The sequence below is a fragment of the Haliotis cracherodii genome, unplaced genomic scaffold, assembly GCF_022045235.1.
Source record: "Haliotis cracherodii isolate W230 unplaced genomic scaffold, xgHalCrac1.p SCAF_6, whole genome shotgun sequence".
Lineage (NCBI taxonomy): Eukaryota > Metazoa > Mollusca > Gastropoda > Lepetellida > Haliotidae > Haliotis > Haliotis cracherodii.
The window spans coordinates 3,039,258-3,060,598 of NW_027266319.1; the positions used below are offsets into that span (position 1 = coordinate 3,039,258).

At 42.6% G+C, this 21,341-nt stretch overlaps 1 protein-coding gene across 3 annotated transcripts; it reads right to left on the reverse strand.

Moving 5' to 3' along the window:
* Positions 1-689: 689 nt before the first annotated feature.
* Positions 690-20,830, reverse strand: LOC139444816 (myogenesis-regulating glycosidase-like). Of its 3 annotated transcripts, none has more exons than XM_071225781.1 (2): positions 20,550-20,830; positions 690-2,714 (listed from the first exon to the last, which is right to left on the reverse strand). In XM_071225781.1, exons 1-2 carry the CDS (start codon positions 20,589-20,591, stop codon positions 696-698), a joined length of 2,061 nt encoding a protein of 686 aa, XP_071081882.1. In that variant the 5' UTR covers positions 20,592-20,830; the 3' UTR covers positions 690-695. The 3 variants fall into 3 exon arrangements, with proteins under 3 accessions (XP_071081882.1, XP_071081881.1, XP_071081883.1); XM_071225780.1 differs by lacking the exon at positions 20,550-20,830 and adding an exon at positions 11,679-12,022; XM_071225782.1 differs by lacking the exon at positions 20,550-20,830 and adding an exon at positions 6,878-6,995.
* Between the last annotated feature and the right edge of the window lie 511 nt (positions 20,831-21,341).

A 21,341-nucleotide genomic window follows, 5' to 3' on the forward strand; every position in this document is an offset into this window, starting at 1 on the left:
TATTCCTTGTGTATACATTATGAATGACAAAAGCATGGCAGTTATTGCACTTTGAACTCAGATGTCAGAGTATTAACTTCATGCCACTTCCAGATCAACACAAACACATCTGTGTATTGAAGATGTAAGAGATTGGTGTAGGAGAGTGGTGCTATTGTAAGTGTATAGAACATAATGACGAACAATAGATGGGCAAAAGTCAATATAAAAATATTGGCTTTACACTACACCACTCAACTGTTTGATATGATATTATGTGTGTCCAGCTGTAGCCAGGGAATGTTATAAACACAAATAACGGATTACCTTGTCATGGGAAGGGCAGGGGTTTAAGAACATGTCAAGAACATGTCAAGAACATGTCAAGAACATATCTCCATATGTTGCATTAGAAATTTGCACTGGTCCAAACTGTCCAATAGTTAAGGTATCACAAGGTCTAGTAGAAACTTGCCCTTTTTAGGGGTTTTGCTATATGCATTTATTGTAAGGACTAGTGGGCTGAAACTGGTAGTGTCTATTGCTGTATTGTTGTATGTCTCCTGAAGATTATAAGAGTATTTCATCGTCTCAGAATCCAAGGATCCACCTCATTGCAACAGAATAAACTGCAACAACGTCCTTACGACTTGGAACGTCCATCATTTGGCTAGGACTAAACTTGCATCTTTGCCAACAGCTGTTGTCCGTGGTGATCATTGGTATTGCTGCATCCGTGTAAAATATGGTATCTGGAACTGACTAACAGTGTAATTCTCAATATATTTTGGCCCCACCAACACCCTTCCACCATTATTGTGATCCGACCATATTCCTTTGGGAAAGAAGATTCCCCTCGTGGTGGTACCCTCGCACACAACAGGAGCTACAAGAAGTGTGTTGCCTACCAGGAATTCATCCGCCACCTTATGGGCAGTGGCGTTCTTGGAATCCATCCACCACACTGGTCTCATGATCGGCAAACCTTTCTTGATGTCATCGGCCAGATTGTTTATGATAGGCACGACGTGAGTCTGGTGGATATGGCTCATGTTCTTCGCCACCTGCACACACGCACTACCGTACGACCAAGGTGGGATGGAGTATTTCACAGCTGGGAAGAAGGCCGACAACTGCATCCATCTGATATACAAGTCCATGCTAGGCATTCCGCTTGTCGAATGTGTTACAGCGTCATATAGGTCAAAGCCGTCTGAAAGAATATAAGGATATCCTAAGAGTCCCAGTGTTAGTGCTCTGGCTAGCGTGTTGGTGAGACAGGTTTTCTCGCCAGAAGTCTTGATGGATGTCCTTACACTAATCAGTTCTCCGACATGTTGTGACTGTGATGTCTGTTCGAAGACGACGTTCTGACTAATAGAAGTAACCATTTCAGTGTACAACCGGCGGATTTTATTTGGAGTCAAATCGTTGTGTTCGAAATGTGGTTTATAAGGCATCCATGCTTTGGTGCCATAGCTGAATCGAAATGCACTGGTTTGGTACTTTGAGACCAAATTATTGACTTTTCCTGTAAACCAGGCTTTGGCCGCTGGGTTAGAAACATCCAAGACCCCAGCAAAGTCTTCTCCGAGGGTCGTGAGACCGGGAACCACGCCCCCAGCGTCCATTACAAATAACTCTTTCTCAACACCTTGTTTGAAATTAACAGAACTGAAATGAAAGAAAGGAGTGATTTCAAGTGACATTCTGCACTTTGAAGCAGAAATAGAATCCAACATAGCTGTGATATTGGCGAATTTATCTTGATCCAAATCTAGATCCCCAAGTGTCTTTTGCCAATTGCCATCAATCTCGAGAGTGCTGCAATTCAAATCCTTGTCAGCTATTGCTGACGTCATCGCCATGACTTCAGTTTCAGTGACGTCACGATCATCGTCACGTGCTTGGACAGAGTAATGAGGATGCGTGAGCACATTGCCACTCGGCAAAGGGGGCCCTGATGGGGACAGAAAGTATTTTCTCATGAAAGCGTGCGTTTCCACCATGTCCACGCCATTGCACACAGTATAGTTCAGATGTGGGAGTAAGGACTGGGTATAGCTGTAAAACGGTTCTGTGTAGTTGGATATAAGACACACTTTTCCTGGAACCGTATCGTTCCATGATATATGAAGAGGGTCATTTGAGTCGACAACGATAGCCTCAGCTTGAGACGACAACCAATAATATTCCAAAACGTTGCTCAACACGCCATTACCCTTCAAGCGGTACACATTCGGATCAAAGGAAAACTTGCCTGTTATTGGTAGCATATCATTCGTCATATTTGAGGATCCGTACCAGAATGCGCTTCCCAGGTCAAAACAATCAAAAGGAACATGATTCTTGTTTCTGTACTCCCATGAAATATTATAACATTGAATCAATCCTTCTTTGAAGTAACCAATCCTCAAGATGGCGTTCTTCTTCCATTTGCATTCCTTTGCATTTGGGTCGCCCTTCTCTGAGATAGGGCAATGGAGGGGAAGCTGCCATTTTGGTAGATCTTTAGCCAGATGACCTGTCAGATCGTCTCCCGTCACTTGGTCTCTCAGGGTCAGAACACGGCTTCGTGGATCAAAGAAGATCTTCTGGGTTGTCGCTAAGTCTTCTACCTGCTTGTCGTGGAAATACCAAGCTGCACTTACGAACGACACTGTGATGACAAAGATGACAGCCACGAAAATATGAACACGGTAGTGTAGCAGTAGTTCCTTCTTGGTCTGATGCTCCTGTAACAGACAAAGAAAACGAGGGATGAATGAAAGAGATGAAACCAATTACAAAACCTGAGACCAAACCTAAGGTACAATCTCATAAAAGTCAGATCTTAGTTCTCGCTACCGCTGAACAACAATCTGAGGACATCAACGACCTTTCAACCGACCAATCAGAGCGTCGCTTACCAGAACAGGAAAGTGACCATCTGAATGTGTTTTCTCATCTTGCAACTTGAAAAGGTAAACACGGAATATTACGAACGACAGTTACGGGCTGAATCCGTGAACATCATCGTTTACATGTGGCTTCAATGGGATTAGCGTTTGAATAGGGGAGACATGGCTCGTGGGAAGTACTGCCATACAATATCGGCCATCTATTAGACTTTCCAGAATATTCTTTTGTCCAGTTTTCAAATTTTGAATCGAGAACTTGTCAAAATGGTTTTTAAAGAGAAGTTTTAAATGAAAGTTGCCAGTTATAAACTAGTGCCACATAGCTTGAGAAAGGTGCTTTCTGAATGGGTAATGTCGGCTTCTCGTTTCATTTGTCGGTCAAAGTTAGCGAAAAGCACATTGATGTGACCTGTAATGGAATGTCCTCAGATCTTTGTTTAGCGGTAGCCAAAACTTATTTATTTTAAAGGCCTAAATCCAGATTAGTTTGCTCTAAACCTAATCCAGGCGACGTCAGTAAAACCTGGACACATATATGCTAATGCGCCAATTCCATGCCCTGAAGCATGCTCAAAGGTCACGTCAATGGATCAGTGTGCACTCGAATTTCTTTCTCAACTCGCAGGGGAGTATACAACTTTCCCCAGCTGCCTTGTCAGAAGCTGGGAGGTTAACAGTCACATGACCATTTCATCCTCCTGGGTACCCATCACTGATGAAAAATATATGGGTATCATAATTATTATAATGTCTAACATGTAGGAGTATTGATACTTTTTGGTACATGTTCACTCACGAACCGCTGTCAAACTACATTGATGATACCAGGTGTTTACAAGCTATTGATGATACCAGGTGTTCACAAACCATTGATGATACAAGGTGTTCACAAACAATTGATGATACAAGGTGTTCAGAAACCATTGATGATACCAGGTGTTCACAAGCCATTGATGATACCAGGTGTTTACAAACCATTGATGATACCAGGTGTTCACAAACGATTGATGATACCAGGTGTTCACAAGCCATTGATGATATCCGGTGTTTACAAGCCATTGGTGATACCGGGTTTTCACAAACAATTGGTGATACCAGGTGTTCACAAGCCATTGATGATACCAGGTGTTTACAAGCCATTGATGATACCAGGTGTTCACAAACCATTGATGATACCAGGTGTTCACAAGCCATTGATGATACCATGTGTTCACAAACAATTGATGATACCAGGTGTTCACAAACAATTGATGATACCATGTGTTCACAAACAATTGATGATACCAGGTGTTTACAAACCATTGGTGATACCGGGTGTTCACAAACCATTGATGATACCAGGTGTTTACAAGCCATTGATGATACAAAGGGTTCACAAGCCATTGATGATACCAGGTGTTCACAAGCCATTGATGATACCAGGTGTTTACAAGCCATTGATGATACCGGGTGTTCACAAACCATTGATGATACCAGGTGTTCACAAGCCATCGATGATACCATGTGTTCACAAACAATTGATGATACCAGGTGTTTACAAACCATTGATGATACCAGGTGTTCACAAACCATTGATGATACCAGGTGTTCACAAACATTTGATGATACCAGGTGTTCACAAGCCATTGATGATACCAGGTGTTCACAAACAATTGATGATACCGGGTGTTTACAAACCATTGATGATACCAGGTGTTTACAAGCCATTGATGATACCCGGTGTTCACAAACCATTGATGATACCAGGTGTTCACAAACGATTGATGACACCCAGAAAAAACATTCACGATTCACGTGGCCATGGGGAACTAACAATATTGGAATGATGATTGGAGTGAGTGAGTATGGTTTTACGCCGCTTTTAGCAATATTCCAGCTAGTTCACGGCGAGGGACACCAGAAATAGATTTCACATGTTGTACCCATGTGGGCAATCGAACCTGGGTCCTCGGCGTGACGAACGAACGCTTTAACCACCAGGCTACCCAGTTCAATCATGTGGTTGTATTTGTTTGTTGTTTAATGCCGCACTCAGCAATATTCCAGCTATATGACGGCGGAGTGTAAATTATCAAGTCTGGACCAGACAATCCAGTGATTGAGAACATAAGCATCGATCTTCGCAATAGGAATACGATGACATGCATCAACCAAGTAACAAATAGACAAACAAACGCACAAAAATATCCTTAATCACCAACGTATAATATACATACAGCAATAGTTGACGGCTGACTATGCTTGTCGTAAGAGGCGACTGACGGGATCGGGTGGTCAGGCTCGCTGACTTGGTTTATACATGTCATCATATCCCAATTGCGTAGATCGATGTTCATGATATCAATCACTGGAGTGTCTGGTCCGAACTCAATTATTTACAGACCGCTGTCATATATCTGGAATATTGCTGAGTGCGGCGTTTAACAACAAACAAGCAAACAACAAATTTTATTTCACGTTCAGGGGGGTAAGTCAATGGAAGGGATAGACGTAAGTAAGTTTGATGTTCCTCACAGATGCCTGGGCCCCGAGCGCTTGTCGGGTGATTTGAAATCAATTCTTACAATTAACAACAGATTATGACACCTGCATGTCTCACAACACGCTCTCAAGACACAAACGTAGTGTACAATAGGGGCTTTGCTTGAATGGTAGTCCCGTCCTATCGCACTTGAACAAAGGTCTTAACGTGTTCAGTGCCTTAAAGTTGTTTGTAGGAAGTGCCTGCAGGCATCACGTGAGGCAGGCTACCGGTGTTTACAACATGTTCTGCAGGCATAACGAGGAAGGGATTTTGTTTTCCATTGTTCCAACCAGAAAATAAATCCATACTTACGTGTACTAAAGATCTATTAGCTCACATGATTAGAGGTGCGTTATGACCTTGTCACATCGACAAGGTCACTGCTACAAGGAGACTTTTCATTGGGATAAAAGTAGGTTTTCAAACAGCTTATTTTTCTAGTAACTTGCAGCCCGCTCCAACGGATATCATTTTTTGTTGTCTCTGTGTTTTTAACGCGGCACTCAGCAATATTCCATCTATATGACGACGGTTTGTAAATAATCGAGCGAGCCCGACCACCTGATTCTGTTAGTAGCCTCTTTTGACACGCATAGTCGCCTTTTACGGCAAGCACGGGTTGCTGAACCTTTACTAACCCGGATCTTCGCGGGTTTGAAATATGAGAGACCCGTGAAACCGCCTCGCCTGTTTCATATGTAGATCTGTGGATACAGATTCAGACTAACAAACGTTCCACAAGACGGTATGACACGAGGGATGACTTCAACTTGCCAATAGTCAACTTTCCCTTCATGTAGAACGATATTCCAGCAGCTCCAGCCTTTGCTGTCTATATGTCAGAACTGTTGAGGTATTTCAAAGAGCGTCATACGATTCTTCTCTTGCTCAAACATTATTTGATCAGGGTTACAACCGTCACGGTTTTATGATAGACATGTGGGGACATTTGATAAATGTCACGGCAATGCCCAATTTTGATTTGTACACCGTGGTTTTTTTAGCAGAACAAATTACTTGCCTTTGCATGTGTTTGTGACGGATGCCGCCAACAGAGCAGGATACGCTCATCTTTCGGTGGTGTTATCGCTATTTGTTAGTGATTCAGAAACATCTCCTCATGATATGGAAACTGCTTCTAGTACATATTCCTTATAATTTTGGAAATGTTTTAATCGATTTTATTTATTTGAATAAATCGCTATTCGAAAACAAATAGAATATGTATAACAAAGGACGAGCCTGCGAAGCATTATTCAACGTCACTTCAGATAAAACTACTACATGATCATAAGAACTCGTCATGTAAAGGATATAAATCTGTGATAACCTGTGACCAGGTAATGCGAAATATGACACCGAGGGAGTATCTCCGGGGATGATTTGCCATAATGTTGTGTCCGCGTCAAAAGATAAGCTTACGAAGAGTCTAACATACAAAATGAATGGAAACACAGCAGGGCAATTAACTTACCCCCTCAGAATCCGAAAACGTTGAGGCCATTGAGAAAACACAAACTGGTAATCAGAGTCCTGAAAATGTTGGTGACATCAACGCCAACACAACTACACCACCACAACGACCTCGACAACTATGCAGCAACTCCGCACCTGCGTGACTCTGTACTCATGAGGTGATACACCTGGGGCTGTGTTCTAACGTGTTTTCTTCATATGTTAATACAGCGATCATTTTAGCCTCGGGCAGGATTCCCTTCAAAGATATCGCCTCATGTAGCGCTGCTGATTTTGATAGATACAAAGATACCGTATTTGTGACATCATAGCCATCGGCAATTGACATTTAGGTCATTGTAACACGTCTCCCTACAGAAAGGTGATGCTAACACAGTTCTACGTGTAATATTTTAAAGACGACGTAATGACATGACAAAGCCGTACACGGTCTCAAGGTGATAATGAGTTTGTAGTTTGTTTGTTTGTTTGTTTGTTGTTTAACGCCTCACTCAGAAATATTCCAGCTACATGACGGTAGTCTGTAAATAATAGAGTCTGGACCAGACAGTGACTGCTGTTTTATGCCGCAGTGAACTATATTTAAGCTTAATCGCGGCGGCCTGGAGTAATCACGTTTGGACCAGACAAACAATTCGCCAGTTTATCGTATCGGACCACCCAATCCCCATTAGATGGTTGCAGGCCAAGGATGGGAGCTGGAGACAATTTTCCCTGGAAACGCCAAGGCGCATTAATACTTTAAGACGAAATGCTATTTGACATTTATGCGAGTCATCGCTTGAGAAATGACTACCAAAGCGAGACCAATAATTTACGATTCATTTCTTTTTGACTATATTCTGAGACGATTGTGTATAATTGTGCACTGATCTGTTGATGGAACACGTAAAGAGTCAAGCGCGCTGAAGACTGGACAATAAGTTGCATAAATTAGTTTATCATATAATGGGTAGGTTTCTCGGCAGGATAAAGCCAACGGATAAAAACGATATCCATTGGGGTCATATGCGAATAGAGATGCAAATATCAAAGGTCAAGTAGGGACTACTTTCAGTGTTTATAAACAAACATGGCGTCGCACTTGTCATTCGGCGATCGAGTCAGAATTAACCATCGTGAATCTGGATAAACTACAGGGATAATTGATACAATTATTAAAAAAAACCAGTCTTATATACTGAAAGTCAGTGTCGAAATGCGACGTAACTAAGGCATTTTATAAGTTTGGGCAACTTCGGAGATAAAAATTTCGAAACAATTTTGCGAGGGCACTAGGCCTAGCCAAGCGGGATCAGAAGCCATATCTGTGCTTGTAGACCTCTGTGGCTTGAAACCTTTTCCAGAAATAAAAATAGTTGGGTTTAGGCGAAATATGTATGAATTGTTACCTTGTTTCGTTTTGGCGCTGTGTATACATCTGACTACACTTCTTAACGTTATGACAGAACAGGCCGACTGTGAACAATCACTGGCCGTGATGTCTCATAGACTAGGGTTAGAGTAGCTTCCCTTTGACAAAGGGCAGTTACTCTAGCGGACAGACCGATGGATTGTCGCGAAAGGCAAGTAAAAACAATTGTTGTTTTGCGTATATGTTGCTTCGCCATTGTATAAGAAACAGATTTCAGTTTGAACTATATTGGCTACTGTCACTGTCCGACTGACACATCACCTACCCTGTGACGTAAAAAATATTAATGTGCGCATTCCAGGAAAACTCGCAATGTTTAGGTAATGTTTGTGAGTGAGGGAAAGCGATTTTCAAGCACAGAATTGAAGAATGACATTATATGATAAAGAGGTTATCACGCTTGTGTGTTTAGGGATGGTAAATATCCTGTATTAGGAATAAACACTATGTATTTAGCTCGCCAAGGCTCGCTTAATACAATGTTTATTCCTAATGCAGGATATTTACCATCCACAAACACACTCGCGTGATAACCTCTATTGTCGTCCTACTAACCTCAAACAAGATCACGAAAGTTGAACATCTGGGACAATATTTCGACTTCCGTAGGATTGCACAAAATATATGTTTTGCAACCTTTTCAAGCACATTAACGGATCTCCTTTCTGATGCATGGTATTTGTTTGTTTCTTTGTTTGTTCACTCCGGACACACTTAGGGTTATGAGAAAACCAGGATATTTCAAGGTCATATACTTTTCTCAAATGTTTTACCAATGAATGACTTAAGAATGGCTGGACCAGATTTATCTTACTCCCTCCTTTATATAATGGTATAGTTTGTTTGTTGTATAACGCCACACTCGGCAATATTCCAGCTATATGACAACTGTCTGTAAATAATCGAGTCTGGGCAAGACAATCCAGTGATTGACATTATGATGAAGGATCCACGTCGTTGGGGTACGATGACATGCGAGTCTGACCACCAGATCCATTTAATTGTTTGATTGGCAGAATCTCATTAAAATCAGATCTTAGTTCTCGCTACCGCTAAACAAAGATTGAGGACATCATATTACGGGTCACGACTTTGACCGACCAATGGAATGACCAATCAGAGGGCAGCTTTCTCGTGCTTTACGGCACAAATTTCAAATTGGCGACTACGCTTCGAGACATATTTTGACAAATTGTCGATTACAAATTTGAAACCTGAACAAAAAAACATTCTGGAATCGCTAATAGATGGTCTAGATTGTAAAGATTCAGTCGTTAAACCCTGTCTATCGTTCGGAATACCCCATGTTAAAGTTTTCGAGATTGCATGATTAGAAATGATCACATTCCGACTGTCACTTTCATAACCTGGTAAGTGAGTGAGTGAGTATGGTCTTACGCCGCCTTTTAGCAATATTCCAGCAATATCACGGCGGGGGACACCCGAAATGGGCTTCACACATTGTACCCATGTCGAAAATGAACCCGAGTCTTCGGCGTGACGAGCGAACGCTTTAACCACTAGGCTACCCTCTTTATTTCCTCCTTTATATGATGGTATAATTTGTTTGTTGTTTAACGCCGAACTCAATACTGCAGCAATATTCCAGCTATATGACGGCGGTCTGCTGTAAATAATCTAGTCTGGACCAGACAATCCAGGGATGGACATCACGAGCATCCATCCATTCTAAAAGCGGCGTAATCCACATTCACACACTCACTCACTCACTCACTCACTCACTGGTGTTGGGGTTGGGTTTGGGCTGGGGTTGGGATAATAAATAGTGTGAGTCGCTCGGATAATTAGAACGTTCTTTGTAACTTATGCGAAAGCAGAAGCAGTCACGTCACGCCCTTTAAAATGCCCCTCTAACGGCTTATTCAAATACTGTATTGACACTTCAGCTCAAAGTTTGGCGAGAATAGTTCAAAGGCATTCTATTTTATGCATTAAATCTATGTTCATTATTCACCTTACCTTGCCAATCCTTCTGTGGTTGTAAGTTCACAAACATTGGCTATGATTCGTGTATAATCAGTCAATAGTCACAAGATAGCCCTGGTGTGTTTCCCAGTATGAAGTATCAGACAAATTGACTATTTGGTATGTGAAATACTAGCATTTTCCCTGAGTCATCCCAGCCAGATGGGTAGGTTGTCTCACGGAGCGGCATCTGTGGGAGTCAAGCCAAGGGGTGATACAAGGACACCGTCTACTACCCCAGTACAACCCAAGGGTATGATGCTGGCACACCTAGAAACATAATCAGGAGAATGTGGGATTCGAACCCACAAACATATGCTTCTGGTTTACTTTTAGGACGTACATATACAGAGAATTGCAGCGCCCTGACGACATTACGCCTCGTGCCCACGTCTGGCGAAATAAGTGGTTGATATGTCGACGGGCATCAATTTCTGATTGACTCAGAAGGAGTGATATTGGGCAGTGTCTATCTAATGCTCATTATTCTGTCCGGTGAATGTGACAAACACGTATCCAAATATTCTAATGAATATATCAGCATAGGGAGTGTGTACGCATGGCTATGTAACACTCTTGTTCACATGACTACAACACAGCCTCAAGTTGAAATGCTTACAGTCTTATTCTTGCCTACTTCGTAAAGAATGACCTTGATCTTCGTCGCAGACAAATGTCAAAGTCAAACAAGGGAGGCATTACAAAAGCAACTTCTCTTCAAGTTACCAGTAATGTCAGTAATATATTGTCTGAATATATATGGAATATATTTATATACTCTGAAACCTAATGTTAACACCTCCAATGTGTTAATGTTCATGACAGTGACTTCTGTTTCATGTACTGGTTTGTATTCTCACAATATAACCTCCTAACCTCAATCTTAACCTCCTATCATGGGTTAGGGAGAGCTAGGGAATTTTTAAGGTGTAATTGTAGTGCAAGCACCCTTGATGATCAATATTTGTTTTCCGTACCTGGTTGATATAGAGGCACTTTCCTCACTACATATTTCATATGGATCCCTTAATCTGGTGTAAACCCTGTATGACCATGGTACCTTCGTCTTTGTAGAATCAGTCAAATACTCAAATGTACATAATCCATTTTGGAACGAAATATTTCACGTCTCATTTTGGTCATAAGTTTTGTGTTATCCCTGTACATGAAAACGACAAACCCATTTTCATAATCGTGATAAAAGCAAGAAAATAACATTTTCATTTTTATACGACAATGTGGGTGGGTGAGTAGAAGGGCGGTTAACGTTCGGTCGTAACGCCTAAAGCGTACCTTGCGTGAAGGTCATTCCCGGCGTCACCAGGAGTGATATTGCTGAAATATTGTTAAATGCTGCGTAAAACAATACTCACTCACTTCATCAATGCCGAGTACTCACCAGGGTCTGGTACACACCATGTAAGGTTTGTTTCCATGCATTCGGGTTAGGGAACTCAAATGTGGCGTAATTAGCTGGACAGCTGTGTGACCTTGTGTAGCGTGTGTGTTTGTATTTAGCACTTTGGTGACGGGCGGACATTATGGAAGCTGCATACAAGGTATTTCTCAATTCAGGACGACCAAAACTTGAACAAACGAAGGAGGTCAAGGTCACTTCATCTGAGCTTCCATTATGCAATCTGCACACAACGTATTTCTCAACTCCGGACGAACAAAATTTGAAAAAACGAAGACGTTAAATGTCTCTTGATCCTAGCCTCTTGGTCCCACGAAATATCCGCTGTAGTCGACAGTCGTTTGAATCACGTGACCTCACTACACGCGTACATCGACACCGTGGATCATCAGTGATGATACTCAAGAGTGAATACTCAAGAGTAACTCCTCAGACACAAATGTAATAAATGTGTCATTTCTTTATCGGCTGATTTGACATCCAGTGACATAATTTCCATCACAAAGCCGCGCGGTCTATATGTCATCAAGTGTTTGACAAACATCCCGTGACGAATGTACATCAACACTCCACACTCTGCAACTAACAGCCGTGCATGCTCGTCACGACTTACACCCTGACTATGAATTAATCACAATAGAACAATCTACAAAAAAACTTAATTAAACCTACGTCCGCCTGTGAGCAAAGGTTCACCTGTCGAATTTTGCGTACGGTTTGCATTGGAAACGTACGGTAAGCAAGCAGGCCGTTGAAACATACTTTACAATTAAATGTAACGACTATTCCTAATGAATATCTTTATGTACGCAACTGGCATAAGTTCGCCTGGCGAATTAATTACATTGGCTATTTTTGTATGCTTGTTTGTTAAACATTGTAAAGAGTTTTCGCAGTTGCTTCGTACACCAGGATAATGCTTGGGCCGTGAAAGGTATACATCGGATAAACGATTACAAATTAAGGTTTAATTCCCAGCTAATGATTCGAGTTCGTCTAACTGAAATTCCTAATAAATGTAACCTTGGGATGGGACTAAAGGTGAGATGTCAAAGGGCATCAGTAAAATATTCATGCACTCAGCAATATTCCATCTATATGACGGTGGTCTGTACATAATCGAGTCTGGACCAGACAATCTAGTGATTGACATCATGAGTATCGATCCACGCAATTCGTATACGATGACATGCACCAACCAAGTCAGCAAGCCTGACCACCCGATCCCGTCAGTCGCCCCCAACGACAAAAACAGTCATCTTTTTAGCAAGCATGGGTTGCTGAAGACCAATTCTACCCCGGATATTCACGGGTCTCGAGTTTCGTCAAAGCCTGTGTGTTTCGAAACTACAAGGGCTTCATTGAACATGAGGTCACTTCAAACAATGTTTCCGATTTGCTTTAACAACATAGAACCTTCCAGCTATACGATTTCTGTCGATACCTGACGAGCGGAAATTATACAGTGAGCACTGCCCAGCGATCACGTCATTCCACTGCGCAAATCTAATTACAATCTACGGGGCGTTTGCAGATTTTGAAAAGTAGTAGGTGTACTAGACTCTACTGTACTTTCTTAGGCCACACAACGCTCCTCCGCGGTAATTAAAGCTGCGCTTCGTTACATGTAAAATGTGCCTTGCCACACCATACTGTAAATCAACACTTGCACAATCTACACCACGCCACGCCGCGCCACGCCACGCCACACACCGCACAGCGCCACGCCAAACCAAGCCACACCTCCTCACACCACGCCACGCCACGCACCGCACAGCGCCATGACACGCCAAGCCACACCTCCTCACACCACGCCACGCCACGCACCGCACAGCGCCACGCCACGCCACACCTCCTCACACCACGCCACGCCACGCCACGTCACGCCACGCACCACACAGCGCCACGCCACGCCAAGCCACACCTCCTCACACCACGCCACGCCAGGCAACATTCTACTGCACTTAGCAATGTTCCATACCCGTGAAGATCCGGGATAGAATAGATTTTCAGCAAACCATGTTTGCCGTAAAATGCGACCAGCTTGTCGTAAGAGGCGACTAACGGGATCGCCAATTGTATGGATCGATGTTCATGATGTCAATCACTGGATTGTCTGGTCTAGACTCGATTATTTAGAGACCGCCGTGATACAGCTGGAATATTCCGAGTGCGGCGTAAAACAACAAACGTCAACGTCAGCTATGCACAGGCACAGCACCGCACCGCACCGCACCGCAACGCAACGCACCGCAACGCACCGCACCGCAACGCACCGCACCGCACAGGCACCGCACCGCACCGCACTGCACCGCACCGCACCGCACAGGCACCGTACCGCACCGCACCGCACCGCACCGCACCGCCCTAGTTGTACTACAGTGCTGCGGAAGTTTTTAAGCCTCCACGAGCTGGCCGTTACTGGAAGTGTGAGGTAGGTTTACGACTGTGTACTGAAGGTTTACAGTCGGCAGGTGTCCCAGTCAGAGTTGACCTTGGACACCAGCTGGACAATGGCTGTGTTTGGTCAGTCCGGACAGAACGTGTCGTGTGAAGTCATAGCGGGATGTCACGGCGTATTTACAGATGGGTATTTGACGTGCGGCGGGCGAAGAAGAATAGAAGGAAGGTGGGAGGGAATGTTGTGTTTGTTTTGTTTTTTTGTTTAACGCCGCATTCAGCAATATTCCAGCTACATGACAGCGGTCTGTCAATAATCGAGTCTGGACCAGACATTCAAGTGATTGACATCATAAGCATTGATCTACGCAATTGGGATACGATGACATGCCTCAACCAAGTCAGCGAACCTGACCACCCGATCATGTTAGTCGCCTCTTACGGCAAGCATGGATTGCTGAAGACCTATTCTACCCCGGATCTTCACGTGTCGGGAGTCAATGAGAGATGGGGTATCTAAGAGAGAACGAAGAGAAATTAGATGCTGCAGATGACATGCAGTGGTAGTCGAGGAATGAACGAACAATATAGCATTGAAGGGATAGGGTAAGATAAATGATTGAGAGAAAGGGTAGATGTATGCACATTGGTCTGATGTAAAGGCAAGTATAATGTCTTTGGTAATAAGGCGCCCTTTTGTACACAATCGAGTCCGGACCACACAAACCAGTGATTGACGTATGAGCAACGTTCCGTGACATTGGGGTACGACACAACCTCAACCACGTCACCGCTCCTGACCATCCAAGTCATTGAAACACCTCTTACAACGATGTGTGTGTTTGTGTGTGTGTGTGTGTGTGTTTGTGCGTATGTACGAATTTGAATGTGTGCGTGAGTGAGTGCGTGAGTGAGTGAGTGAATAGTGAGTGAGTGCGTGCGTGCGTCAGTGAGTGAGTGTTTGTGTGTGAGTGAGTGAGTGTTTGAGTGTGTTGGTTGGTTGGTTTGATGTTTAACGCCGCACTCAGCAATATTCCAGCTATATGACGGCGGTGTTTGTGTGTGTGCGTGTGTGTGTGTGTGTGTGTGTGTGTGGGGGGGGGGGGGGGGGGGGGGGTTATAATGTCAGAAGGAATAGAGTAAAAAAATGTAAGTTTGTGCGAGATCACGTGTACCTATTTAAGAAAATACCTGTGAAATAATAGTGTAACGTAGACAAACTAAGGATGAACAAAAGGTGTGAATCAGCTGGTGACGGGAGTTTGAAAACTACTAAGATCACTGTGTGTCAATTTCATGTTAGAGGTCAGACGCGATTACCTTCCTAATTGAGCGGATCCTGGTTAGACAAAGGGGCACAACATGTAAGAGCAAGTTGCAGCCTTACTCGCTTGGGCCCACAATGTCAGAAAATGTCTACACTCACTGTCAGCAAAGCATATTAAATATTCTACTCAAAAGCATATTAAATATTCTCCTCAAAAGCATATTATAGATTCTCCTTGAAAGTATATTAAAAATTCAGTCGTAAAGTATAAAACACGCATCGACAGAGCTACAAGTTATATGTGTGTTTTATAGTTTTGTTTACAAAAATACATGTTCAGTGAGAGATCTATAAATAGACTGTCCTACTTAAAGTCTTTAAGATGACCTGGAATGAACACTGTATTGATCGTAGGTCTAGACAGTGCATAGGTACATGAGGAAACCGTTTGAAACGTTCCTTAAAAAACAATTACTAGCCTTCGATTGTTCATGACCTAAAAATTGGTAAAGTACTTTTTCCGACTATCGTTAGAATTCCGGCTTCTTCAAGACGGCTTGTTATATATTCGCATTTAGGACGTTTGTTTGTTTGTTTGTTTGTTTGTTGTTAAACGCCGCACTCAGCAATAATCCAGCTGTATGACGGCGGTCTGTAAATAATCGAGGCTGGTCCAGGCAATCCAGTGATTGACATCATGAACATCTATCCACGCAATTGGGATACAATGACATGCATCAACAAAGTCAGCGAGCCTGACCACCCGATCCGGTTAGTCGCCTCTTACGACAAGCATGGGTTGCTGAAGCTGGGGCGTGTAAACGAAGGGTTGATAGTATGAGTAATAATGTAACACTATTTGATGAATGAGCGCACTTAATCCTTCCTACAAAGCCCTATAGGAAATGTTAATTTTGAAGAAAAAAAAATGACACATTTAAACTAAGTTATAATTAATCAAGATACTGCGTAGTGAACTATAAATGCACGAAACAAAGATGTCATTTCATCCTAATCTGTCATCCAAACGGAAACAGGTTTGCGTTACTCATTCACTATAGTATCTGTTTCCTTTTCCCGGTACGAGATCAGCCGTACTCAATATCAACAATACGTGCAGACGCTGGATGAAACTATGTCTCTTTTCTCGGGCTCCCTCGGTAATCTTTTACAACGAAATGACGACGGGTGTTATAGTAGCTCCCCAAACCATTCTCTGTACATATTTATTACAGACGCTATTTATGAATATATAATATGATAGCCCCGTGTATATTTATCATCCAAACCTGGCGTCCACGGGAGACTTGACCCCAACCCCAAACCTCTTGGCATCCGACATACCGAGTAATTTGTCTTTGCGTCCAATCTAAGAACGCTTGAGTCGTTCTCGCGTACACAGCTGGTACAAGTAATTTAGACTGGACTTTTTACAAAGAATGCATGACCATGCGTGTTCATAAGGTGAGGAATAAATATGTTATAGGTTATTGATTTGTCACATTTTAAAGAAAAATGGACGAAAATGTAATTTCAACATTGAAATATATATTGGCATCCGCGTTCCAGATAACCAGTTCATGGCATCCAACATACCTAACAGGTGTTGACGTACTGCGATGAAGTTCATTCTCTTATCCAGAGCCCCATTGATATCGCTGCGAGGCCAGCGAGATGTGATGATTCGTCACATCTTACACAGTCCATTCAAGATATTGCTTATTATGTTTTTTTTATCTGTATCTTCTTTTCTTTATATTTTTGACGAGTGTACACATTCATGTCATTTGAAATGTTTAACTTTTATCGAGACAATTTCCTAAAACGTGAAAACTTATTTCCATTTGCGCGTTTATCCTTTGTTGACATCGGTTGTACGGCTCCGTGTACTGTCTATTAAAAGCTAGCTATTCGGCCACTTTGATGTGTGAAAATATATTGACCTGCACCTCACTGTCGCAGTTGTTTCCCCACGGAAACAGAAGCTATAATACACAAATAGGCTTTAATAGTCACACAAATAATTCAAATAGTTTAATATGACTCAACCACGTTTCGCCAGTCTGCACACAACATCTAAAGATCAACTATTGACATTAACTTCAAAGGGCCTTATTTACTTGATCATTATATAGACCATGAAGTCTACTGGGACTGGTCCATTACCACAACAGGTAAATCTCATGTGATTTCACAAGCCATCTCTACGCCACTGTCTAACAACTTGGGTGTCTGACAAATGGGGCGGTCGCCCTATAGTACAGAGTGCCGGAATTCCAAGTGCAGATGGAGAGGCGTCAGGTTCCGCTCGGGTTGGGCGTCACAATGTATTGACATGTACGCTCCCTCAGAGTGATCTGCCAACGCTTCAACACGCGGCCACCACGTCGCTGACCGTGCACAGATTTGACTTGCCCCCCCATCCTTTGTCAAGCACCACGGTCGTGGGTTTCACCAGTGTACTAAACGTTTACGATATGTCAGTCAGGATTGGACTTTATAAATTGTACATTGCGTTTATATTATAGAATAGTACGCTGATAGTACAGTGCGTTAATTGTATAGTATGTTGATAGTACAGCACAGTACGTCGTTGGTAAAGCACAGTACGTTGACAGTACAGTATAGTACGTTGACAGTACGGTATAGTGCGTTGACAGTACGGTATAGTACGTTGACAGTACAGTATAGTCCGTTGACAGTACGGTATAGTACGTTGACAGTACAGTATAGAGCGTTGACACTACAGTATAGTGCGTTGACAGTACAGTATAGTACGTTGGCAGTACAGTATAGTCCGTTGACAAGTACAGTATAGTGCGTTGACAGTACAGTATAGTCCGTTGACAGTACAGTCCGTTGACAGTACAGTATAGTCCGTTGACAGTACAGTATAGTCCGTTGACAGTACAGTCCGTTGACAGTACAGTATAGTCCGTTGACAGTACAGTATAGTACGTTGACAGTACAGTATAGTCCGTTGACGGTACAGTACAGTATAGTACGTTGACAGTACAGCATAGTCCGTTGACAGTACAGGGTAGTACGTTAACAGTACAATATAGTCCGTTGACAGTACGGTATAGTACGTTGACAGTACAGTATAGAGCGTTGACACTACAGTATAGTACGTTGACAGTACAGTATAGAGCGTTGACACTACAGTATAGTACGTTGACAGTACAGTATAGTCCATTGACAGTACGGTATAGTACGTTGACAGTACAGTATAGTCCGTTGACAGTACAGGATAGTACGTTGACAGTACAATTTAGTCCATTGACAGTACAGGATAGTACGTTGACAGTACAGTATAGTCCGTTGACAGTACAGTATAGTACGTTGACAGTACAGCATAGTCCGTTGACAGTACAGGATAGTACGTTGACAGTACATTATAGTACGTTGACTGTTAGTATACTACGTGGACAGTACAGTATACTACCGTGACTGTACAGTATAGTACGTTGACTGTTCAGTATAGTACGTTGACATTACCATTGACAGTACAGGATAGTACGTTGACAGTACAGTATAGTCCGTTGACAGTATAGTATAGTGTTCTGACAGTACAGTATACTACGTTGACTGTACAGTATAGTACGTTGACAGTACATTATAGTACGTTGACTGTTAGTATACTACGTGGACAGTACAGTATACTACCGTGACTGTACAGTATAGTACGTTGACTGTTCAGTATAGTACGTTGACATTACCGCACAGTACGTTGACATTATCGCACAGTATGTTGACATTACAGTATAGTGTGTTGACAGTACAGGATAGTACGTTGACAGTACAGGGTCGTACGATGACTATACATTATAGTACGTTGACTGTACAGTATACTACGTTGACAGTACAGTATACTACGTTGACTTACAGTAGAGTACGTTGACTGTACAGTAGAGTACTTTGACCGTACAGTATAGTACGTTGACTGTACAGTATAGAGCGTTGACACTACAGTATAGTACGTTGACAGTACAGTATAGTACGTTGACAGTACAGGGTAGTACGTTGACTGTACAGTATAGTACGTTGACTGTACAGTATAGTAAGTTGACTGTACAGTATAGTACGTTGACAGTACGGTATAGTACGTTGACTGTACAGTATAGTACGTTGACTGTACAGTATAGTAAGTTGACTGTACAGTATAGTAGGTTGGAGTACAGTATAGTACGTTGACTTTACAGTATAGTACGTTGACTGTGCAGTAGAGTACGTTGACTGTACAGTATAGTAGGTTGGAGTACAGTATAGTACGTTGACAGTACAGTAGAGTACGTTGACTGTACAGTAGAGTACGTTGACTGTAGAGTATAGTACGTTGACTGTACAGTAGAGTACGTTGACTGTAGAGTATAGTACGTTGACTGTACAGTAGAGTACGTTGACTGTACAGTATAGTACGTTGACAGTACAGTATAGTACGTTGACTGTACAGTAGAGTACGTTGACTGTAGAGTATAGTACGTTGACTGTAGAGTATAGTACGTTGACAGTACAGTATAGTACGTTGACAGTACGGTATAGTGCGTTGACTGTACAGTACAGTACGTTGACTGTACAGTATAGTACGTTGACTGTAGAGTGTTATTCAACTTTACAGCGGATATATAACAATGTCTGACACAGCGGATATATAACAATGTCTGACACAGCGGATATATAACAATGTCTGACACAGCGGATATATAACAATGTCTGACACAGCGGATATATAACAATGTCTGACACAGCGGATATATAACAATGTCTGAACACGCTCTGATTCACCAATCCCCTGCACCAGCAGATACAACCCATTATGTGGTCTCTGGTGCCAGGTACAGGTCTGTGCAAAATATGTTCATCATATATACCTAATTCCCATCCGGAGAAACAATCGATATATCCAACGCTATCCAGTATTTCTCATCATTCACAGAACACGACACGCTCTTTCTATCCCTACTCATCAGATAAACATACACCTATCAATTGTCCCTGGAAAGCTTCACCGACATAGTATTACGTCTGGAGGTATCTTTAGTGAGACATTGTCAAGACCGTTACTAGGGCATGCATATACCAAACAAACAAACAAACGCTGTCGGTCATGGAGTCGGTCACGGGTCTTTGGTCACCAACAGCATCCAGGGACGTTAACCCGGTAACAAAGAGGCAGTTATATTTACCCTCGGGCCTGGCACATGGACCTCTTGGTAGTCCACCTTCATCTTCGTACTGGACACCGATCACCCCATTTGATAATCTTAACCCAAACTTCACGCCATCACCGACCGAGGATTGTCCGCATTAGATCAGCATTTGTGTGACGAAGCATGGTCTTTTGTCAAAGCCTCATGTTTCGTTTCCTGCTTCGAATCGACCTGAATCACCAACACAGTTTCACGGCATCCACGGGAGATAACTGCATTCGACATGAATCGTTGAGGTGGCAACATTTTAGTACAGACTGTGGTTTCAAAATTGTTCGGTGTTGATTCAAATTACTACCCACGCCGTGACGTAACAACGAGAGTTGCATCAGGTGGTGTTATAGTGAAGGAGGGTGTGTGTGTGTGTTTAATGAGTGGGTAGGTGTTGCGTCAGTGATTTGTAGTGTTTATCGTCAGCACACAGCTCGTCGGTGTCGCGTTACAGAGGGTGACACCGCGACACAGTTGGCCAACAAAGACTTGGGTGAATCAAAGATGTTTATACGTCTTTGGGTGAATAGAGACGCACAGGCTCCGGATTTCGTTGTATTTTGCTTTGGGATGGGCTGACTTGAAACATTGAGTCATATATGTTGAGAATATGTATTGATGTCATTTTAGGGGATAGCGACTGCGAAATGAGTAAGCGACTTTTCGGGTTAATCGCCGTTTTGAGTGACTGAACATTCTTTTAGCAAAATCCCAGCAATATCACGGCGGGGACACGCGAAATGGCTTCATGGTCGTTTTAAGCAGTATTCCAGTTAT

What these genes read in the sequence shown, in the direction of transcription:
- LOC139444816 (XM_071225780.1), bottom strand. Translation starts at nt 11,819, where the DNA reads ATGTCCGCCCGTCACCAAAGTGCTAAATACAAACACACACGCTACACA. An exon ending in ATGGTGTGTACCAGACCCTG is followed by an intron (nt 2,715 to 11,678) that starts GTGAGTACTCGG and finishes TGTCTGTTACAG; the next exon opens with GAGCATCAGACCAAGAAGGA.